At 51.6% G+C, this 23,455-nt stretch overlaps 6 protein-coding genes across 6 annotated transcripts; 5 read left to right on the forward strand and 1 right to left on the reverse strand.

Annotated features, from left to right (window-relative positions):
* Positions 1-1,944: 1,944 nt before the first annotated feature.
* On the forward strand, positions 1,945-2,937 carry V8C40DRAFT_248292 (uncharacterized protein). The gene is made up of 2 exons (XM_083216508.1): positions 1,945-2,184; positions 2,271-2,937. The coding sequence occupies exons 1-2, from the start codon at positions 2,008-2,010 to the stop codon at positions 2,493-2,495; spliced, it is 402 nt and encodes a 133-aa protein (XP_083072212.1). The 5' UTR covers positions 1,945-2,007; the 3' UTR covers positions 2,496-2,937.
* Positions 2,938-3,840: 903 nt separating this feature from the next.
* V8C40DRAFT_248294 (uncharacterized protein) lies at positions 3,841-4,961 on the forward strand. The gene has a single exon (XM_083216509.1). The coding sequence runs from the start codon at positions 4,091-4,093 to the stop codon at positions 4,604-4,606; it is 516 nt and encodes a 171-aa protein (XP_083072213.1). The 5' UTR covers positions 3,841-4,090; the 3' UTR covers positions 4,607-4,961.
* A 3,496-nt stretch (positions 4,962-8,457) lies between these two features.
* On the forward strand, positions 8,458-9,685 carry V8C40DRAFT_37648 (S-adenosyl-L-methionine-dependent methyltransferase). The gene is made up of 2 exons (XM_083222911.1): positions 8,458-9,036; positions 9,119-9,685. Exons 1-2 carry the CDS (start codon positions 8,645-8,647, stop codon positions 9,468-9,470), a joined length of 744 nt encoding a protein of 247 aa, XP_083072214.1. The 5' UTR covers positions 8,458-8,644; the 3' UTR covers positions 9,471-9,685.
* Positions 9,686-11,048: 1,363 nt separating this feature from the next.
* Positions 11,049-15,224, reverse strand: V8C40DRAFT_248304 (uncharacterized protein). The gene is made up of 2 exons (XM_083216510.1): positions 14,968-15,224; positions 11,049-14,903 (listed from the first exon to the last, which is right to left on the reverse strand). Exon 2 carries the CDS (start codon positions 14,887-14,889, stop codon positions 11,368-11,370), a length of 3,522 nt encoding a protein of 1,173 aa, XP_083072215.1. The 5' UTR covers positions 14,890-14,903; positions 14,968-15,224; the 3' UTR covers positions 11,049-11,367.
* Positions 15,225-15,373: 149 nt separating this feature from the next.
* Positions 15,374-18,480, forward strand: V8C40DRAFT_248305 (uncharacterized protein). The gene is made up of 2 exons (XM_083216511.1): positions 15,374-15,616; positions 15,667-18,480. Exons 1-2 carry the CDS (start codon positions 15,437-15,439, stop codon positions 18,229-18,231), a joined length of 2,745 nt encoding a protein of 914 aa, XP_083072216.1. The 5' UTR covers positions 15,374-15,436; the 3' UTR covers positions 18,232-18,480.
* Positions 18,481-20,957: 2,477 nt separating this feature from the next.
* V8C40DRAFT_275527 (uncharacterized protein) lies at positions 20,958-23,103 on the forward strand (the record flags this gene model as incomplete). Its single annotated transcript, XM_083220722.1, has 2 exons — positions 20,958-21,557; positions 21,637-23,103. The coding sequence occupies 2 exons, from the start codon at positions 20,958-20,960 to the stop codon at positions 23,101-23,103; spliced, it is 2,067 nt and encodes a 688-aa protein (XP_083072217.1).
* Positions 23,104-23,455: the final 352 nt, after the last annotated feature.

Consider the following 23,455-nt stretch of genomic DNA (forward strand, 5'->3'; position numbering starts at 1 on the left):
GTGTTTCTTATTTCTTTTCTTTTTCGCTGCTGTATATACTCTCGTGCAAATAGAATGCCGGGCATACACACCCCTTGTGCTTGGGCTTTGTATTCCCTTTCTTCTTCCCCCCACCCCTCCCCCCCTTGGAACCTTGTGAAGAAGGCGGGAAGAGCTGAAAAGGGCCGCGTACCGTGCATGTCATTGGATTTGATTGGAGGAAGGGGGCGCGGAAAGAGGCCTACACAGAGCACAAAGAGACGGACAGCGTTCTGGTTTTGTACATATCATTTGATTGCATTCGTTTCTTTTCTAGACGATGCCCGGATTTCACGTCACTAATAACACGCTAAGCAAGGCGACAATGTGTGTACTTGTACGATATTGAAGTAGCATGAGGATTCGCAGTGTCGAAACTCATGCATGTCTCAGGTCCTCTCTGGCCTTCCATGTTAGCCACAGTGGCCGGCCCTGTGCAGTACAGTACTAGCCGGATTACCATCATCCAACTAGACGTCTAATAATAGCCGCCATGGACGAAGAACCTTGAAGATAATATCTCTTGGCTTTTCTTCCCTTTCTTTTTCCTTCCTTTTTCGAGGGAGAGAGCGGGAAGGCAAGGTTCATGCTCCTACAGTAGAACTTAGTCCCAGAGCCGCCGCATACCTGATGCCATCGTATCCGATTCGCATCCATGGCGAATCTCTGGAGCCTGGGGGATCCATCTGATCCATATCAAGTCGCCCGTTGGGTCTTCCTGCGCGGACTCTAGACCCAGCCGACGGCATGCACCTGTCTGAATGCGACCAAAACCCATTACGCTAAGGCACCGCAATGAAATGGACTATCAGTTAAACCTTTTCGTACGAGTACTTGGCACGAGAAAACAAGCAGCTCATCATAACTCGCTCGTACTAAATAGCTGGTTATATCACCGAGTACGAGTACATACGACGGTGATGTGTAAATCACTGCACCGGGCAGGCATGGTCCAGGCCCACCAAGTGCGGCGCCGTGGTATCAAAAAGGAAGACGGAAAAGCCTGCTTTGGGTTTGTCTGGTCTGGCTGGTGCTGGTCCACCTGGAGATGATACACTCATATCTCTCGTCTCCATCGCAACAGGGCCTGGGATGATCAGCGGGAAAAACGCAGGAGAAGATGCAAATGGACTACGTCAAAGACTCTCGTTTATTACCCCCCTTGACTCACACACACACACGCAGACACATGCACGCCCCTCTCAGTGCTCTCGCTCGTCCATGTAACTTGATATGGGGAACGCGCGCCCATCATTTTTTTTTTTCTTTCTTCTGAATGCGACAAGAAGGACGGTACAGGTACATGTACGATGCTGGACTGGATGTATGCATGGCGTCTGGCGTAAGACATTTTTGGGGAGATGCTGGGCCTCCCCCCGTTGTAAGAAAAATAGAAAAAATAACCCGTTTTATTTAGCGGCACAACGAATCAGACTGCGCCCTTTTGGGGTGAATAAGAGAGGGGGAAGGAGAAATAAGAGACAAAAAAAAGAGACATCGACCCTTGTTCGTGTACACAGGGCTGGTACATGTTAAAAACTACTGCTACTGGTATTGGATCGAACAAGGGGGGGAGCCCTGAAGCAAGGCGAGGGAAGAATCCCGCATTATGGAAGAACGAAGCGGGAAATGGACACTATTTGCCCTGTCCCATGTTAATAGACGAAGAGAGGCAGTGTGGCGTGGCAATTTGCGGCGTCGTATGTGATAGTGCGTTTTTTTTAAAGCTGTCTAGTGCCTTTGTAACAGAAAACAGCACATTACTGTACGAGTACTGTAGCATCGACCGCTCGTTTACGGCATGTATTCAGCAGATTGCATGCAACTCAGATGCGCGAGCGTGGGGGGGCTAGAAGCAGGGGAGATTGAAAAGGGTTAAGAGAAGGCGTCACATCTTATTTTCTTTTGCCTCTGCTTCGCCCATATGATACGTGTACGAGTACGCTCCTGCTCGTAAGTACGGGAGGTGTTATCCCCAACTAAATATAAATGATACGGTGGGCGAGGCGAGTGCTGCAAGATGCAACGGTGGGAGAAGGTACATGCATCATGTATGGGTTATCTGTATATGTGCGTGCGCGCGCGTGTGTGTGTGAATTCAAGCCGTCAGGTGGCTTCTATTGCCGGCATGGCTTTATTTCGCTTCACCTTTTGCGTCGTCGACGTGTAATTCTTACCCTATACTGTACAGTAGATGTGACATCTACTAAGCTGGCGACAAGGGCATATACTTACAAGGCAAGGTCAGGTAGACAGACAGACAAAACTGCATTTTGCATTCCGCCTTCTTCGAAAATACCAAGTGGCATGGCTTGCGGCAGCAGCCTCTTTCAGACAAGACGACAAAACTCCCCTTTGAAGTCCTAGCAGGGGTCCTTTATTGGCTGCCAGGCCCTGATCCAAGCAGGTTCCCGCAAATCGTCCCAGCCGGCGACCAGGGGGATCCTCTAAACCATCAAAACGTGGTCTGGAACTGAATTGCCTTTTCTTGAGGTTTGCTTTTACCCGCTTCATGCTTTTAGTTCAGTCCCGTTGTTAGGGTAATGGGCAAGCAGGGCAGTTTCATTCCTTTGCAATGCCGAGCGTGAAACGTGTGGACTTGTACTCATACTTGTCTCCCTCTCTTCAAGGATCTAAAGCGTAATCTCGCTGATTACCGAGAACTAGCCGTCTTCTGGCACAGAGGTTGCCGTTGGAAAGAGAAAGGGTAGCGTGTTTCGTGTGCAAATGAAAATGGAACACGGATGCCATGTCTCGGCCCGTTGGGGAGATGCAAAGCTGGATATGCCAGAAGCATATGTGGGAGGTTGCCTGCATTACGGGAGCACCTTGCTTTACCTTGCCAACCTAATACCTAGTAGGGAGCAATCGTGTGCTAAGATGCTTTGAAGCGAGGAATGAATGCCAATCAATACCCAGGGCGCCATGTCTCATAGTTTCAACACCGAGCGTGTTCCGTATCAAGCGCAGAATAGCAACCAACAGCCACCAGGACTGTGTACAAGTGGCCCTGCGCACGACGCCAAGGTGGACAGGCCGTGCCCCAAAAAAGGTCATTGCTCGTCCCGGGCATGGGCATAGAGTAGCATCCAAAGACTATACGGAGCACAAGGCGTCACGCTGCTGACCAGGTTTCCGGGCGCAGGTGTTAACAGCAACGTCCGGCCATAGCTGAAGCTGATGGTGCCAAGCTCTCCCAGGGTGGGAATGACTTTGTGTATAAGCCGCTTGCGAATTAGAGACGGGTGTCATGACTTGGACGAAATCTTGACGCCGGCCTCAGAGACATCATGAGTGCACCATCAGCGTTCCATCAAGACAGGATGACTTGATCGCTAATAACAGAAGAAAACATATCATCGACGAGTTTCCTGTTGTCAGTATCAAAACCCCGTTCGCTAAATACTTTTTTTTTAGTCACCAAGCTACTATTCGATCAAGCAAGTCTCCCTCAGACACCCAATCACAGCCCAAAACGCACCGAGGAGGGGGGCGTGCGAGGCGGCTGCTTGAAGACGGCGACTTGCTGTGGGTGTGCGAGGTACGAGTACATCGGAGGATAGCAGAAAGCAGAGGCTCAACGTCAGCCATGTCGGCCGTGTTGCGGAATCGGGAGTACCAGTGCCCGCAAAAAGAGAAAAAAAAAAACGCGTGAGCAGTGGCTGGCTGTTGAGTGATGCATGAATGAGAATGGGCATTGATTGCCATCGTGGGTAGCGTATGATCCGAAGAGTAGATGCGGCTTGCTAAGGTGCGGTCACAGTGTGACGCCCAGCGCCCCCAGCCTCAGCCGTTTGTGTGCCTTTTTACACCCAGCTTATTAGCTTCAAGACATCAACCGTGAGTGCTAAATCAGCCGGTCCACAGCCAACAAAAGCCCAAAAAAACAACCGAAAGGCGGCCTGATCCCTTCATGTTCGTTCTCGTCAGGCGCAGCGGAATGGCCTAGGCGAGGGCGTCTGATTCTCTCAAGGCTCGCCCTGTACGACGACTCGTGCTGAAAAGCCATGATTGTGAGGCGGCGTCACTCGTCCCCTTGTCTGCTTATGAACAGGGAAAATGCTTGGCTCTGATGGAGTGGCTCCGATTGCGTGAATCGCTCGGTGGCGGCGTGCGTCAATGTCTCATACGGGCATCCACCAAAGAAAAGAAGCCAAAACAAATTTTGCGCAAGGACGAAATTCGGCAAAGGCAAGAGGGGGAGGAGAAAAAAGGAAGTTTTCGTGGCTCGGCGGCAGCCATCCAATTCCAGCCAGCCATTATTACCGAGAGATGGTTGTTCAGGTGGCCCCAAGCATCGAATCACAGGCACAAAGAGGGCCGGTCCACTAATGCTGCTCCATACCTCTCCGGCCTACCTGGTCAGAGGAGGGAAAATCAACAAATAATGGGCAATAGCGTGTGCCGGCTTCTCACGACATACATCCAGAGTACAGCACTGTGTGGAGTCCCGGAGAGCAGGTTGTTTGCATTGTTCTTGTTCGAGTCCGACGGTAACAGGCGTCCGTCCGCTGAGGCGAAAAGACGACGCTTCCGGTTGCATTCACTCGTCCAAGACGGCGTCAGAAAGCGGAGTGGAGATGGATAGTCCAGGAGTTCCTTTTCCTGTCCGAGGCCCTGCTGTTGGACCTCAACCTGGCACAAGCAGAGAGCGGCGCTAAAGATAGTTTTGTTTGCCTTTTGCCTTGGCGCAAGACGCGGAGGCCAATATTTGCCCAGGTAGCATTCGGATCAACTCATTCAGTGCTCGGCCGTGATGATGGAATCCTTGCCCACTCAGCACATCCGACGCCAACACCGCACCGGATGGATCCCCCTGATGGCTAGACTCAGCCGTGTTTAAAGAGGCTGCATGTTGTGGTGAATCCTGTGATGGCCGTCGAGAACCTTAGCCCGTAGCCGAGGGCCTTGGGCTGGACAGTATGAGTAGAGCAGTGGCCGGGGAGGGATTAGCCGCGCCTGGAATTGCACCTCTTTGTCTTAGGTCTCCAAGGCTGAGTACTCACTCGTGCTCGTAAGTGAGCATCACAAGCCGCATCTTGTCTGTGCTATATCTCGTATGGCTTGGTGGCAGCAGCTTGTTTCAAACCGACCCAACGACCTTTTGCAACTGCTCAAGTTTCGGGCTCCTCGGCTGTGACCTCGGCGACACGCATGCTGCGTTGACTCTTTTCTTCTTCGCTTGTGATTTTGATGCCTAGCCCCCTTGTGCTCTAACCTTGACACCAGACGCTTGTTAGCACCTTGCATTCGGCGTTCCACAATCACGGGAAGCCTGAGTAATACAGACCTCAGGCTTGGTATCCGTATACTAGATGGTGTACTGTAGCACTGCACTGCACTGCACTACAAGTACGGAGACGGAGACTCCATCTCTATACGCCATACTCCATACCAATGTACTCTACTTGCTGCACTCCGTAGCCGTACGTCCGCACGCACATTAACTCGAGTTAGTCCAGTGGAATGCTCTGCACGATGGCCACCGGCCCACCTCGAAACTAGCTGTTCTGCGGCCGTGTGATTGGACGATCATTGTCGATTTTGCAGTCGGTCATGGCTAGTGTAAGAGTGTGAGAGAAGAGGAGAGTCATATTGTTCGCCTCATATCATATCTTATCAGCGGAGGCGAGTGTTTTTGGTGTTTGTTTTAGAGGTACCTCGCCATGTGGCTATCGCACCGCTAGAGATCAAGTACACGCATACCTCTGTTAGATCACAACCTGAGCATCCAGGCATCCAGATAGACCGCCCAAATTGACAAAATACAATGGTACAACATATTTCAACACGAACATATCGTACTCGTACAGAAACCAGTAAGCCCAACCATGTCTCTCTCACGATATGATATCAATGCATATTCGTCATCACGATTCTCCTCATCCCAGCATCTGTCGCGCACAGGACCCAAAAGCGGGCCAGGGCTCCATCGTCAATCAGCCTCGATCCTTCTGGCGTCAAGCTAGAGGCGCTCGACGGAGCACCCATGGCTCTCGTACGACTGCCAGCATTTCTGTACTGTATCAACAAGGTGCTGGGCGATACGGAGTACGGAATACAGGGAACAGGCTCGAGATAGGTATGCTGGATAGGACATTGCGAAGAATGAAGAATGCCCGGTGCAAGCCGTCTCCGGTTCGAGCTGGTGATGTGATGATACGGCATGCCATGCCACTCACTCACTCGCTTTGCCTTGCCACGCTTTACTAATCCCGTCGAAACAGGTACGAGTACTCGTACTCACACTTGTGCCCTTGTTGCTCTCCCTCTCGCGCATTGGCCGTCAGTGTCAGGCGACAGTGTGACGCCCTTGTCCTCATCCCACCACCCGATCCAACATTAATCTACTTTTACGGAGTACTCGCACTTGCACGCCTTCAAAGCTTCAAAGGGAAAAGGCCTTGTCGAACAACCCGAACCCACTCCACGGCCCAGCAGCTGCTTGTTAGTTGATCGCTGGCCTATCCTAGACGACGCCACGAAAACTGACTTGGACGCCCCAAGACAAATGGTCGGCCGCAGCAGACATGTACGAGTACTCGTTACCGTACCGTACCGGGGGCCACGACGGTCCATGCACACCACACATCATCAGGTGCGTCGAAGCGCTTGTGTGTACTTTGCACCACTAGCTAGCACCAGCAAAGGTCATGGCATCACTCGGCGCCTGGCTCTGCTTCCAGGTATGACAAGGGCCATCACTTTCTGTTTGGGCGGTGCCGTCACTCACCTCCTGAGCTGCTGCCAACGAGGCACGGGAGTGTACTTGTACTTGTCTACTTGGACACATTAGCCTCATGCTGCTTTCAGGGGGACCGTCATAAGCCGCAAAAGAAAAACTGCCCAGATGCCACTGGAATCGAGTGTCATATGGGGGTGCACGCACGCCTTACAGGTAGGTGGTATGTATGGTATGGTATGGATGCTTGCCATACGGAGTACCTTCTTCTTGCAAAAGCGTGAGATAAGTGCTACAGCAAGGTAGTATGCAATATGAGAATGCGGTCCCCTCTTTGGCAGCTCAACTTGACTGGTCCAGAAGCAGCCCCCCCTTTAGCTTGGGACATGGCGTCCAAAGTTGCTTTCCACCTCTGTTGCCTCATCTTTTTCTTTTCTCATTTGCTCACATTCTTCGCGTTTTCCTCTCGCAGCCGGGGTTACATCAGCTGCGAAGCGGCAACCAAATGGCAACGCCCGTTAGTCTGGGCCGAGCATCACTGCGCCCGGTCCGCAACGAGATTAGCCCTGTTTCTCATCATTTCAATTTCTGTATGCCGTGTCATGCCCTTCCCTCGCCGTCGATGGTGACGATGGTGATCCCTTTCTGACCTCCTTAACCTGCCACCCCTCCCTGAAACTGAGGAAAAAGGAACAATCCGCGGCTTGATCGGACGCAGCTGAGGCTCCCCGCCTTCGCCTTGGGCCGCGTCTCTTACCTTGGCCCCCGGCCACTTCACGTTCCGGTGGCACGGCGGAGGGCCGGATGACGGTTCCCTACTCACTTTAGGCTTAGACGCCTTCATCATGACGGGCAAATCCAACAGGTTTAATCGAAGTGCCACCTTTGGTTCCACAAACTGACCAAGTTCCGGGCTATGCATGTCCTTGCTGCACTAACATCAACCTCCTTTACCCGGGCGGTTCTCTTATTCTCAAACCCCATCAGCGCCATAGTTCAGCGGCTCTCAATGAATCCTGTGCTGTACAAGTTTCAGTGAAAGTCAACCCTCGTTCCGTCATGAGCCTAAAAATGCCTGCTTCTCAGCCAAGGTCCACTGGCTGATAAATAAGCCAATCTTACATTCGCCTCAGCGTTAGGCCTCTTTTATATCTCGGGTATCGGGTTATACACCAGATTTGGCATATTGGCGTCTGGGTTATTTTCGCAGGCATAGCAAAGTAGCTCCTTGGAGGTACGGTCTCGTCAAAAGCACAGTCGATTTTACTCAATGACAGCATGGGATCGCGATCCTCTGGTCGCAAAGCCGGTTACAGGAGCGGGATTTCGCTGCAGGCCCCAGTGGGCGCCAAACCCCTCACCAGGCTTGGTGATCCTTTGATAGTCGCACCATGTCGGGTCCCTGATGACGACCACGGCCAAAATGGGACGCTGCTGTGCAAGATGAGCTCGGGTCTAAGACGTACCGGAGTAGAGACGAGATGCCTATGTATGGAGACTGCGAAACAGTCCATCCCTCAGCACCAGCGATATCTTCAAGTGTCCTCTTTTCCTCCTATAGCCATGTGATTCAACCTGGATGTAGGCCACGTAGCAGGCCTTCCCTCGATTTCCGTCGCGATGCGAAGGTCCAGCGGTTCGTCGGCTGCTTTACTTGGCAGCCTGCTCGGCTCTCGGAGACCGATGAGGGGAGAAAGGGCATTATAACGCCATCGACTATGCCGATGATCACGACAGTCCAGTCTCCAACACGCGCTATGGCACGCTCTCTCTCCGCACTCTTTCTCGGAGACCGAAGATAGCTCAAGACGGTTATGACTCTTAAGATGAGGAGTTGTGAGCGATTCTTTCGTCAACGCCAACACATCGAACATTGGGTGATTCTTTTTGATAGTGCATCGTGAAGTTTCTAGATCTACATTTGGCCACCACGCTTTGATCAAAATGACCAAGACAACCACTGCAGCCCTCTATCCCAACGCAAAGGTGGCCGCCGAGGTGGGGACGTACTCGGAGCGGAATTCAACCTCGTTGCCAAAGAACCTCATTGAGTATCATGATTCCATAGTGGAAAGCCGTTCGGACTCGGATTATATGGTGTCGAGTTTGCAAGCACAAAGCCTTGCCTTTTTTGCCAGAGCCTTTGGCGCCAAGCGGATTCTTGAGATTGGCTCTTATGTTGGCTTCTCTGCACTCGTTTGGGCTCATGCTGTTGGCCAAGATGGCAAAGTGACGGGTCTTGAATTCTCGGAAGAATATGCCAAGATTGCAAACGAGGCTTTTGAGAAGCAGGGTGTGAAGAATGTGGAAATCATCGTGGGAGATGCACTCCAAACGTAAATCAACTGCTCATTTTCACCGTTTCTTTCATCCTTATCAAGAGCTTTGTTCATGAGCAAGACTAACAAAGAGATGAAGGCTTTCGACTTTGAAACCCGAGGAGCCATATGACTTGATATTCATCGATGCTCAGAAATCAGGCTATCCCGACTATCTCCGGGATATTCTGGCTGGCTCTCAGCCTGGTTCAACTACACGGCTCCTTCGCCCTGGTGGCATCATCATTGCAGATAACGTCCTCCGGCGTGCACTGGTAGCCGATGGGAGTGAGGAGAATCCCAACTGGGGATTGCAGCGACACGTGCAGAATGCCGAAGATGACCTCACGGCCCTTCGCAAGTTCAACGCAGCCTTGGCAAACGATGAACGGCTAGAGGCGCTCCTCTTGCCAGTGTTTGACGGCGTCGGTTTTGCGAGACTACTCAATTGATTGGAACTCGGGCTCAATGTACAACGTTCCATGAGCAGGATGGAGCCGCCAATATAGGACCAAACTTGGACCCTTGTTGGCAAGGATCCCGTTGACTCTAGGAATCGTGTAGCTCCTGCTGCCAGAGACGGCGCAGAATCGGCTACGAATATAGACCAAATTGCCCACGGGCTGAGCTTCAATCTAAAGATATTATCTCTCAAAATGACATCTTGGCCGGATCTCGCTCAACAAACTCCTTTCGCCACATACCGTGAGGTGAATGGCAAGGCTTTCCTAAGCCGGTCCAAGGCGCCCTCCGACTGTAGACATGACGGATGGATGCTCTGCTGTTGTTGCCTTGGTTGTGTGCGATAGTGTGATCAAGTGAGGTTATTCTTAGGACCGACAGCCATCATAACCGGAGTTTTCGTCGTGATAATACTCCGCATGAGTACGAGTAATTGCATGCCATGTAAGACCGATTTTCAATTCCTAGGGCCGCTTATTCCTGTCCGTTCTTCCCCTAGTAGGCCCCCGATCAGGTCAGAGCAAGCCATTCCGGTGTGGCGGCGACGAAGGACAAGGATCTCTGCTTTGGTTGTTTGCGAATCGTGAATGGCGAGATGTCATTCATATGGGGAACACTTGCTGACTTGCTATTCCTGTGAGTGGGCTTGGTTGGTGCTACGGTAGGCGAGAGCGGATCGAGGCAAAAAGCTGCGGTTAATAAGAAACGACTCACTCACTCACTCACTTGCATAGTTCCGTATTTTGGGGGAGGGGGGGCGTGGAATGGGGGTTTGTAAGCTATTCCGGTTGGTGATCTACGGGGATTACGGCTTTGGCTTGCACCGGAGCCGTTGATGGTTGCCTGACGAGTGAGAATCGGCCTTTGTCGATTCGTCGTGTGTTTGGTTGAGATATTTGTGTGTACAGTTACAAGCAGGCTTGCTGACGGACAGGGATGGTGCTTGTTGAGATTTCGTCGAGATATGCAGGCTATTTATTACTGTATGTATGTTGAGTGAGCAGGTACACGTAAGGTATGCATGTGTGTGTAGATGAAGTGTGAGAGTGAGAACTATCTTATGGTCTCGGCTTTGCTGCAATGAAGATTTCGGGACATTATATCGGGTAATAATAGTCGTGATACATATTGGAATTGATCTCTCCATTTTTCTTGACCTAGTGAATGAGAAGGGAATACCGGCTGATTAATGTGAATGGTTTATCGCTTGAGTTTTTGGGTTTGCCTTGTTCTATGGGTAAATTGCTAGTTGGTGGTAGTTTGCTGGATCTAGTGATTGGGCTAGGCTGCTTTATTCGAGTTGGGGCCGGCTGAATTGGATTAATTGGCTTTTAAGCGTTGGAGGAGGAATTCTGTATTGGTACATTTGTGTTGGAACGGAGTGTGTTGTCTTTTTTTTGGATTGCTAAAAAAGAAGATTTTGTTGTGGTTTTGGTGATTCTTGGTGTAGGGTAGTTAGTTGGTGATGCCGAAGGAGATGGATCAACGAGTAAGTCTACGTGATTGATATGAGAACTTGTGGGAAAGAATGATGGACTTGTGATATTTAAACATGTTATCCTGCTGTTGCTGCTTTTGTGTTCATCGGATTTGTGTTTGAAAAGTCGGCAATGGGAAGATGTAGAATCGTTGATGTGTAATATAAAAGTGCCATAACTTCACCTTAACAAACACGATGACAAGAAAGCAGGAGAAGGGAAACCAACATGTACATAGCGTGTTACAAAAAAGTGCTCTCAATATCACGCATGCTCTGAATTCATAATGTTGGATCATACTCCTTATCTAAATAGTCAATATCTTTTCCTTCCTAATGCAATGAAAAGCTAACAACATGCTCCGATGCTCTCAACCGGCCGTCAACTCAAGTATACGTATATATCAACATCACGGTAATGCTAAATCGTCAGATGTAGGACTGCTCGCCGCAGTGCTCTCTCCCGCCTCCGACTTGGCCACCTCCTCTGTAACTAGATCCGTCCATCTATCGCCTCCAGTGCGCAAAACATGCTGTGTCGACAGAACATCGCCAAAGTGCCTCTCCCTCCTGGTTGTCCGGCGCTCTCCGCCTTCCAACGCCGAGTAAGCGCTCCTTGTGGTGCGCATTCGCTTCCGCTTGCCGCCCTCGCTGAGAAGGTTGCTCAGCTTCAGCCGTCTTTGCATGAGCTGGTGCTCGTATGCGACGATGCCCCGAACCCATGGCGCGACATCGAGGACAATGAGCGCCGTTGTGCGATCGAAAACAGATGGGTCGAGATATGTGGTTGGGGCAACCTTGGGAGCCACGGCGATGGGGTCAAATGCGATGGCAATGTCCATCCTCGTCGTTTGATGAGGATACGACCGGAAGGATGAATCGAGAATTGCAACAGTCTGCTCTTCATCTGCTGGCTTCGAGGCCTCATCAAACGTCTCTGTAGGCGACTCATGCAGCGTTGCACAAGCCAGAGCCGTGATACATGTCGAAATGGCCTTGTCAGGTGCGGCATGATGTACCACGGGTTCGGCATCTAGCAAAGTCTGTCCCAAGATGAAATCATCTCTGATGTGACTTGCGAGCTCGGGTAGTGTTGGGTCGATAGTCTCCTGGAGTTTGACCCCGTAGGCGCCCCCTGAGTAGAGATCCGCACTGCTCATGGCACTGCAAAAGTCATCATATGCCTCCAAATGCCTCAGAGTTGTTATATCTCTCTTTGACTCTGCAGTATTCGTAGCCGGAAATCTCATGTCGACACTGTTGCGCCAATGCCCCATGTCGAGACCCCAAAAGTCCCAAGCTTGCTCCATGGCCTCTTGTTCAGCAGCAAGTCCCCTAGTAGAGACGACCGGGTCTCGACTAATCCATCCCATGCCCCTCTGATAAGTATCTTCACTGATGACTCGTACCACATCGCCGTTCTCGTCAAGGTCGGAGCCTTTGGGCCAGCGAAGATAGAACCAGTCAAACCCGCCCTTGCGGTCACCAACTCCAATCTGACACCAGTAGTTGAGCTCAGTGATTGTTGCTCGTAAGTCGTGATTGCGAGAGGTATACAAGGCCTCAACAGCTGATCTTTGAAGGACGTGGCCTTCATTTGCGGCTATAAGGAGGCAGAGATCCACGGCTAGGCTTGAGGGGGCGGGTGAGAAACGAAAGATTCCATGCAGATTCAAGCTCTGCAGAGGCACTAGGCTCTCGTCGTTGCACGTCATGATGAATGGTCGTTTTGACTGTGCAATGAGACTGGTCAGAGTCGCCCAAAACTGCTTGTCTTCTTCGAAAAGGATGTCAACTTCTTCGAGGAGAATGAGGGATTGCTTTTGACTTTTAGGCGGCGCTTTCGTCTCTTTCTCGACGCTCTCCCCAGGCAGCTTTGCTCGTTGCGGCTTCGTCGGTTGTGCCGTCGTCTTTGGTTTGAAAAACGATGTCATCATGCCTTGCTTCCCAGAGTTGATATCGTTGGCCACCTCTTCTGGATCGATCGCGGTGGATTCGGCTCGGTTGTGCTGCACCAAATGATTGCGTGTCATGTCGCCAACCTTTTCCAGAATGTCCTTGCCGCTCCTGCGACTACCAGCGTTGATTTCGAAAATCTCAAAATCCAGCTCTTTTGCAACCGCATAGACCGCTGCAGTCTTGCCGCTTCCATGGGGTCCGCTTAGGACGATGGCATTTGTCAGACGACCCTGCTCTTTGCTGCCCTTGCCCGCCATATTGATACTGCGCATCACGGACCTCTTGAGCAGCCCCGAGCCAGGCAACGCAGCCCAGTCCTCGTCGGTATCGGAGATTTCATCCATCTCAGCGTCCTCCTCTTCACTGTCGATGACAAATCCGTCGAGTTTATTCTTCTTTCTCTTCTTCTTCGGCTTCCCCTTGCTCTTGTCGCCTTCTGAGCTTCCGGACCCCACAGACTGCACCCTAAGAGCCTGTAGCCAGTCGCTGAGAAGTAGTGCCTCTTTTCCTGGCTGTAACACTTGAGCGGCCGTGACTGGGGCATACTTTTGAATCCAAGCACTGCCTTCACACTGTGATCTGTCAAAAGCTGAAAGTTGTGTCTCCAAGGCTTTGTAGAGGCGACTGATGGCAGCGTGGGTTTTGTAGTGTTGCTGAATTGCAAGCTCGTCGACGCCGAGATTGCTCTCATCGTAGTTGAAATGATTGGCAATGTGACTCTGTAACTGTGGTCGGATTCGCTTTTGGAGTTTTCGGCCGCTTTCAAAGTGTCTCTGGGGTAGGCGTAGTTCAGGAGGCGCTGGTAAGAAGTTGTTGTCGTTCTTAGGAAGGCTGTGACGCATGCGCGTCATGTCCAACTCATCTACAAGATGCCGCAGCACAGAGTCATGGGGAGCAATAGAGACAGCCACCCTTTTTGATCTCCGGTATCCTATTCCAGATTCCCGAGCAGTTGCCCTCGTGTATGGGAAATCGGCATCCCGCACATGAACCATCCCACGAGCTGGCCACAATGGATACATGGCACCGGGGATCTTGGTACCGCCTGATTTGATGCCAAACTGGATGGCTTTTCCCGAAGAAAAAGGGTTCCTGGGCTTCTTTGGTGAGACCGGCGTAGACATAAACACACTGCTTTTGTTGCTCAAGGATTTCTTGGTCGAATCGCCTGGTGTGCCGACATCAGATTGCGGTTTCGGTTTGCCCATGAAGAATGGATGTGTAGTTCTTGATTTTTCAGCTGTCCCGGTTCCCTGCTCTTGTCTAGGCTGAGTACTTTTGCGTTTACTCGGCTCAGGCGACAAGTTCAGCCTTCCTTCGAGTATCCCAGTAATCTTGTCACCCATATTCTTTCGATGCTCATCGTCCCGTCCATATTTGATTGTGACAATGCGACTCGGCTTGCTTGTCGCTTTTGACTTCGGGGGCGAGCCTAATGTTCCAGTTTTTGGATTGAACTTGAGAACTTTCTTCGGCTGCATAGGAACGGGCGTTTGGTCTCGTAGAGAGCTAGGAGGGAGTTGTGGAGGCTCGGTTTTGCTCAATGTCTGGATAGTTGCCTCATCCAGCTGCTCTAGGGCAACTTCGCTGAGTGTTGACGCAGGAAAGTCGGTAGCCAGCTGGCCAAGCGTGGGTTCGCTTGCGGATACGACATCTTGGCCCGGCCGATTGAGATGGCTCAGAATAGCACCGTTGAGTGTCTGTTTTGCAGGCTTCCTTCCCCGACGAGACTTTTTGGCTTCGGGATCGTCGTGGGCCAAAGGAGCATCTGTCCTTCGTCGTTTTCGCTTCAGGCCTTCGGTGGTGTTTGTAGGGGGTTCTTCGGGTGCAGGCTGCGTAGGCTCGACAGGTAACGGTGCCGGAGGAACAATAGGCTGGTCGACATCGCTCTTGGTGAAGAATGGATGGAGCTTCTTGGACGACGGTTCGCCATCTTCTCCCTGCACCATTGTAGCGACCAGGACCGGTCCCATTGATCCGAGTGTGTCTGTGCAGAAGAAGGGTTGAATCAGTACAGGTGACGGCTTCCTAGAGCGTCTTGTTCCCCCTACTTTATTTCGACATGGAGTTGCTGATTGGAAGAATTGCACGATATCTATAGCAACACGGAGGAAGAGGAAGACCAAAGAGGAAGATGACCAAAGAAGAAGAAGATAAGGATAAGATAGCCGACGCTGTAAATGCAGAATATTCAAGTTCCTCCAAACCTCACCAATGTCCCAACTGGAAATCTATCGTCGAGCCCGCATCGGGAGCAAGCAAAAGACTCGCGTTGTCGATTCTGGAGCCCTTGGACGCGTCCATCCTCCATTTACGCGTGCACTTTCCAAAGTGACAGGGATCTTGTAGATTCGCGCCACTCTCGCCCCGCCACAGCACTTACCTAAGCAGGCCCCACTACGGATTTTTGCAAAGCCGCCAACTTTTTTTTTTTTTTATCTATCGAGATAGCTTCTATCGCTGGAGCCGCAAAACACTAAGCAGCAAACTTGAAGCCTTCAAGCCAGCAGCAAAATCACCATGGCTTCCGAGTACAGAATACACAAGCCTTACGTGCTGGCAACGCTGCCGAAGCCTCTGGATCACACAAAGGGAAACATTGTCGCCAGAGAAGTCTATGGCCAGCGGGACGGCCAGAAGAAGCGAAAGCGAACAGAGCTTGTGGTTGGTGTTGATGGAGAGACAACCAGCATCTACGACGTATGTGGATTGTTTGAGTTGCCAATGGAAATGTGCTAATCATGTACTAGGTCCCCGCGTCAAGATTGATCACCTCATACCCGATTCCACCCCAGGAATCGTTCACTAGCCCTCCTTACTCTGTCAGAGTCCGTCGCAACAATAGTAGCGATGCCCTGCGATACACATTCATAGCAACCACGGATGCTGGGGCTCACAAAATCACTCTCTTCAAAGATGTAGCCCACCGCGACGGGAAGACGACGTCCAACAGCGTATCCCAAGTCTTGAGCACCTCCGCCGTCAAGTATCTTACTTGCTCTTCGCCCTCGAACGAAGCCGCAAACATTGGGGATATCATCGCCGTCTGTGAAGATGGAGAGGTTGTGTGCTTGTCTGGAGAGACTCTGGCTATCCGTTGGTCTTCCTCGTCCAAATCAATGGTTCAGGATCTGGTGGCCGCCAATGTCTCAGACTTTCACGTCGAATATGCTCTCTCGGGGAGCGCTGCCGAGTTCAACGAAGGACTATTCAAGAACCGACCTGAGGTCTTTAGCGCTCTACCAAAAGCTGTTGACTCTCAGTTGGAGCTCGTTGTTCTCATTTCCAAGAGTTTGAGCCAAAACGTAGAGAGCCGACATTTAATCGTTCTGGCAGCCGTGTCCGGGGACTCGTCAGCGTCGGCAGATGTTCAGCACCTGGTTCCCCTCGACATTGTACCAATCACCTCCATCGCAAGCCAAGACAACGCCGAGCAGCCTGTTTACCAGGTGGATGTTCAATCAGGTCTTCTACTTCAGCTTCAAGAGGGCGCCATCGGCGTCTATGACCTGACTGGCGCAGTCCCCAAGCTCAAGTCCTCCATTGAGGCAGAGAATGCCCAATCGTTTGCCCGTCTCTTCAAGCCATTTATTCTCGCCTCTTCTCTAAACTCTATTGGTCTGTACAACTACCAGTACCGATCTGTACACTCCAAGGCCACGCTAGACTGGTCTGAGGTCCCAACTGAAGGCGAGACACCGCGATCGTGCCAACTCATCAGCTACCTGCGAAGCCAGGATCTTGTTGTCGCCCTCGTAGAGAACATCCTGGTTACCATTCAGGTCGAGCCGCCAAAGAACTCTGGCAAGCGACGAAAGGAGGGCCTCTTGATCGACTCCATCGGACGAGGCACAGGTCTTGAGATCCCAACCAAGAGGGTCAGATGTGAAGCAGCTGAATTTTCCAAGCTAGTTCCCGGAACACTCACAGATGATTATCTCACCCAATTTCAGACCGAAACAGAGGCAGCCGATAAGCTACTCGCGAATAATGAGCTTGGCAAGTGGGAAGATATCCTGCGCAGCAAGTTTGGTGTATCCAAAAAGGGCACAGGGCTGACTAACGGGGAGAAGGCAAAGGCTCAGGAAGCCTCTGACTCTCAGGAGTTGCCAGAATGGGAATGGTTATCAAGAACACCCTATCCGGCGGTGGACCGCAGATGGATCATTTACGCCATCAGCCAGATATTTTCCGTCGACATTAAGGAGGTCAACGATATCACACGGCCTGAGCTGCGTCTCATCTTACCTGAGAGCAATGTGACAACATACCTGGTGGTTGCCGGCCACCTCACCCTATCCAACCTGCGAACAGCTTTTAGAGATGAGCTAGCACCCGAAGCGTCAGACAACCGTACCGTGGCGGGCGACTTGATTCGATGCCTTGCGGATGCCGATCTCTCCCTGACCCTGCTTTTGAACTACCTGCAGGCAACAAAGCTAGGCGAAGTCGAACTTTTGCTTGCCATTAGAGCTCTGATGCTCAGCATGGACTTGATTCCCGAGGGAAAATTGGAGGCCACCAAGCTACTGACGAATGAGCCACATCAAAGCAGCAGCACCGGTGCTGGCAACAAGGAGGACATTGAGATGGACCTGGATGACTTGGAGCGGAAGATTGCAGTTACAGAGCACTATCTTGGCGATGACTCAAGTAGCCGCTCCCGTGGACTAACTCTGGCATTCACCAAGCTGTGGCGTCTGCCTGCAGTTTCTACGGTCAAGGCACTCCGGACGACGGTGTCGACGGACGACATCATGTCTCTCATCTATCTGCTACGAGTGGAGTTGCTACGTGGAGCGTGGACTTCGCTGTACATTGATCCTACCAGCTTTGACTCAGAGGGCAACGAGCCTCCTCCAGATGGTGTCATTGCTCTGATTGCCGACCTCTTGGGCCGATGCCTGGATGCGGTGGGAGCCGGCGGGTGGCTGTTTAATGACGCCATCTCTTGGGCAGACAAGGCCGAGACAAGCGACTTCCTGACTGCCCTACGGCTGGAAGTGACTGCCGCGCTGGAGGGAATCGAAGAAGCCGTCTTCTTGAACGGTATCCTGGGAGAAACCGTGCGATTCGGAAATGCAGTGCAGAAGGGCAGTGCAACTAGACAGAATTGGGGCCCGAACAAGCCGATCCTCGTCCACTTGGAGAACCGCGAATCTCGACTGCTGCCGCTTGGCTTGAAGACGAAGCTGCTGCCTACGAGAGAAAAGGTGGTGTCGGGAGGTGAAGTGGTTCAGCGAAGCATTCGAGAAACCGGACACCTGATCAGTCAAAAGGTGGAGGCTTATTCGCTGGAGAAGCTAGCCATTTGAGCCTCTTTTTCACTTGCCTCTTACATGGTGTGTAAGGAAAAAGATTCGGGGGATACGGATGAAGTAATTTCTGAGCGGGTGCTCTAGAAAGGGGAGGGGGATAGACGGAAGGATTCTGGACTAGTGCGGCTCAGAGGGAAATCGGTAACTGACTTGGGCAACTAGCCATATCGGAGAAAAAGTGAACCAAAAGAAAAAGTGAGGCAACTAGATGCCTTGCATCCCACGAGGGGAGTGGGATTCTCGGTGAAGGGGAGGGGAGGGGGCCAAAGGGACTTGAGGGAGGGGGGATAGTTTCCGATGGCCGGATAGCTGGATAATACCATTGTTGTGCGAGAAAGAGATAGATCTGGTATGTAATTGAAACAAGGCAATGGATTTCATTTCCCCGTATATGCTCGTATTCGAGTTCGATTAAAGAGTCAATGGAAATAATTATCACATGCAACATTAGAAAGTCAATGGAAATAAGTATCACATGCCACCGTTGATGAAGCATTCCAAAATTACTTGGAGAGCGTAGAATGAGGCATTCATGTATGTGTGACATACCGCGAGAGCATGTGTCCTATCACGGGCTGAACTGGAATGCATGGACATGGGTAGTTGGGACCTGACGAAGCGGGGAGAGATGGTCTTTGAGCCGGTGCACTAAGTGAAGCTCGCCTTGAATTGTTCATGTCTGGATGCATCGAGACTTCTTAGGTTAGGGCACGGAACTTTGGGGGAGCTGAACATGAAGATGCATGAAAATAGGGGGCCAAGAAGTAAGAGAGGGGAGGCTGATTGGTATCGATGGAGTCTAGAGGAGGTGAAAAAGCAGGGCTGAAAGAGGTCGGTGGGCTGGTTTAGGATGTAAAGCTGAAAGTCTGAGATGAGAGTTTGGATGCGAAGTCGGCCTTTGTCTAATGCTAATGCTAGAAGCCGACACATGATCTCAAGCCGATAAGAGGACAACAGCTCAATCTAGCAAGGCGCAGGTTCTTTTGTGTCTTTTTTTCTCGATTGAGAACCGAACACCGGGATGTTTCGTTTCTGGAGGGCTGCATACTTACAGGTACCCGTACCCGTACCCGTATAATTAAGAACATCAGCAGTTTGCAGCAGCCAACGAACCAATTGCGCGACGGCCTTCACGTTGCCTCGAAAGGTGTTTCACCTTGCCACAGATGCAGGGCTGCGGAGTTGCGGAGGGCTCCGAAGAACATGGTTTGATGCAGCAGCACAGCCTCGCTGAGAGACATGCATGGAAGTAAGATTAGCTTAGATGTGTAGATTTCCGAGGCCCGTATCGAGTTGGGCGGGCATGGGCGAGACAGACACGAAGTGGCGAAATGGAGATGCATGGAATTACCTATTATTAGAGCGGCGATGAAGAAGAAAAAAATTGAAGAAAAAATTGAATGAGACAGGGGAGATGCAGTTTTGGCTAATCTGATGCTGGTTATGGTGAAGATGACTGTGTAGAGTAAGTGTGCTGTAAACTAGGAGACACGGGCAGAATGCTCATCTTGACGTCAATATTGGAGGGATCAAATTGACCTGTTGCGTCAAGGCTTCTCCCAAGGCTGTCCGTTGGGTCCGAACAGTTACAGCGTCCACAGCGCTCAAGCCACCAAGCGGTAGGTACCGGGTACCGACTGATTGACTGCTAGGCGAAGTGTGTGTTAGTGGTTTCTAGGGCCTCCTCGAGAATGGCTTCCATCGCCCATCCAGGTGCTAAAGGAACAACCAAGACATTGAGCACATGCAAATCATGGCTGGCCGTCGACAGGGGTCGGGGATGGCGGGCCAATCCAGCCCTGGAAACCCTCTTTAGGCTCTAGTTCTAAGGGACAACAGACCCCTGTAGGGGCCTCTTTAAGCCCCAAGCCCCCCCTGTGGCCACCCACCATCTCCCTCTGGTTCCCCCACAGCAGGGAAAGTTGATGGCGGGGCTGGTGGACGACGTCACAGCCCGTGCGGTTTGAAGCCACATGTGCGCTCTGTGTCTCGAACTTTGGGCACTGCTGATGGTCTGTTTGAGGCGCGTGTGCGAGTCTGTGGCCGGGGCTGGATCGACGCTCTGTCTCTGTTGCAGGCGGTGATTTGAGAGTTGGAGTCTGTGTGATGGGCGAGGGAGAGGAGGAGGGGTGTTAGTTATATTGGGTGCAGTATCGATAAGTGAGTGAGTGACTGTGGTCAAGAGTCATTGAAAATGGTTGCCTTGCCTCTCTCTCTTTCTTGATTTTGCCTCCTCCATCTTCCACTCTCCTCTTTTTGTGACACTCTCTCACTATCTCGCTCTCTCTCTACAAAAATACCACATCAGCAACTCTTGTTTATTTATTTAATCATTTATTTATTCTCCCTGCATCGGAGATATCGAGTATACGAGCCCTTCGATCCCGGAACTTGGAAGCGCATGCTGCGCCATCTCCAGCCCACATCAACCATCGCTGCTGACCAACCAGCAGATCCGCATCACCCAGCCAAGACGCCGCACCTATCGTATCACGAGGACACGCGACAGACGACCTCTGTCATTACACACCTATTAACCTATTATAAGGCTCCGGCTACTGTTTACATAACTGCGGCCTAACGTGACTCTTCATTTTCTCCCAAGAGGCAAAACCAACCTCTTGTTTCAACGACCTTCTTCCAACGCTTGACTCCCCAAATACAGCATCAACCATCACATACTCTCATCAAGTTTCCCACTTCGCCACCGCATGGTAGCCCGCATGGTAGCTATGAGCGGTACCTCCGTAGTTCAGCACATCGATGCCGTCGACGCCTTTGCCAGGACCCTTTACGTGCGCACCACCCAGTCAACTGTCCCGTCTCTCTCTGGCGACGCCTCTCAGGCCGTTCACAACCTCCACAATGCTCTACGCGACCTCCGTGTCGAGGCTGCCGATCCGGACTCACGCCTCAACTCTTCGGACTCTTCCACTTATTTGAAGCAGCTCAACTCCATCGTCAAAGACTCCCAGACGACGCTCAAGCAGCTCGAACTCGTCCTGGATTTGAACAGCAGAGGCGGAGGGCCTTACGCTGATGGCGCTGCCGAGAGCATCAACGCTATGCAAGTCAAACTAGTCCACCAAAAGACTGTCATCGATGCCTTTTTAGATTTGCTGCAGTCGAGGGACGCTTCGCCAACTCGCCGCCGCCGTGGACCTGGCCTGGAGGCCATCAAGGACAAGGTGGACGCTATTGGGCGTAGACTCTTTCGTCGCGACAGCAACAAGACCAATAGCGGCGATGACAAGCTGTGGAAGAAGTTCAAGGCCGAGCTTGTCAAGGAGGGATTCTCATCCAAGGTGCTGGATGAGCATGAGGTATGTCCCCTTGCGCGCACACTTGACTCCAACTTTAACATCTTGTGATGCAAATACGGCAGAAGCTGACACAATACAGGATATTCTCCGCGCCTACATTCAAGAGATTGAATCCGTGCCATCCATGAAGGACGGCATTCCGCCCACTGTCCGAGGGCTCCTTGAACTTGATGGCAACTCCGCTCCCAACCCAATGTACGCTCGCCACATGACCTTTCCACCGGTTGCCTACGACAAGACTGCTAGCATGGACACTGGACGACTCATGCCGGATCAACGACCCCATCCATCATTGGCTCAAGAGCTGTCGTACGACCCTCGTGCTTGTGCTCCGAGCGAGAATGACGGCAACATTGGGAAATCCTTTGACCTCATCTCCACACGAGATTTACTGCTGATGGATTCGCTCAGCTCAGACATGGCTAGCCTCCATCTAAGCAGCTCTCCCACACAGGCGGATGCTCCATCATTCCAGCCCATCATGTCAGGAGCTTTACCCGAGATAAGGCTGCCGACGTCTACAGCCCCTCAGGCAATTCCCCAAGCGAAGCAACTCAGTGTAGATGGAATAGCACCTCACGTGTACGGTTCCAGTGCTCCCCCGGCATATGGAGGGGCGTCGATACCCCGGCTGGCTCCGGATAGCTATGGGCGGGAGATTCCAATGCATGCAGAGTGGACCAAGATCAAACGCTCTGTCGTCAGCCCTGAGGCTCTTCATCGTGCCGGTGTGCGGTACGAAGCTCGCCCGGGCTACGTCGCCATCCTTGGCCACCTATCCCTCGACCAAGTCACCCATTACGCTCGTTTGAGCGCAGAGTGTCGTGCTGCTCGCCGAAGTGTACCTCTAGTCAGCAAGCAACATTCTCATCATGTGAATCGACCCGAACGAACGGGATCAGAGAGTAGCCGAGATGGGAGCGCTGAAGACGACAAAGATTCGGAGCGCCGGAGTGACGTGTCTGATGCAGACGACGATAAAGCGTTGGACGAAAAGGATGTCAAGAATCAGCCTGTCATTGTGAATCCTCCAGAAAAGAAGAGGTCGTCTGCGACCAACCCCGTGATGCCGAAGCCCATCTTGAAGAATAAAAACACCAACCACGTGCGCTTCGGCCCTGACCCCTACGAGGTTGAAGCCCGTCCAGAAAAAGACAGTCGCGAGGGTAAAGATAGCCGCGATGGCAAGGAGAGTCGTGAGAGTCGAGATTCCACTTCTTCCAAGAAGTCTCGAGACCGCGACGAAAGAGATAGAGATGATCATTCTAGACGTCGCGAAGACAGAGACAGAGAGAGAAGAAGGCGAGACAGTGATCCGTCATATGACGACAAATATCGCCGAGACCGAGACCGGGACCGAGATCGTGATCGAGATCGAGACGACGGTTACCGGTCGCATCACAATGACCGCGATCGCCGTGATGATCGGAGACGAGAGAGGCCTGCCAGGAAGCAGCCATGGGGCGAGGCGCTCGGTATGGTTGGCATTGGCGGTGCTGCTGCCAGCTTGCTGGGAGTTTTGGCCGAGGCTGCCATTGGAGGTTGATGATGTAATATCTTGACATTTTGCATACATGTGCATTCATTCTACGCTGCTATTAAAGCAGTTCTCTCTTTTTGGACTTTCATGGCTACTCTTCCTTTTCTTTGTACATCATTTGGCTACGACAGGCATTGTGGATTTGGACATTTCACCTTTACGCTGGTTAGTACTACGAACTGTTGGGTTTATTTGTGAGCTGGAACAATGATGCTCGAACGCATCGATTCGCTTCTGCATTCTTTCAAGAGCGAAGTGGAAAGGGGGCAAGTGGGAAATACCCTAGGTTGGCTGCATTTTGTACATATTGATGATTTAATTTTGGCTTCTTGGGATAGATAGATTGAACGAATTATGA

The sequence above is a fragment of the Trichoderma camerunense genome (assembly GCF_050948025.1).
Source record: "Trichoderma camerunense strain CBS 138272 chromosome Unknown V8C40scaffold_11, whole genome shotgun sequence".
NCBI lineage: Eukaryota > Fungi > Ascomycota > Sordariomycetes > Hypocreales > Hypocreaceae > Trichoderma > Trichoderma camerunense.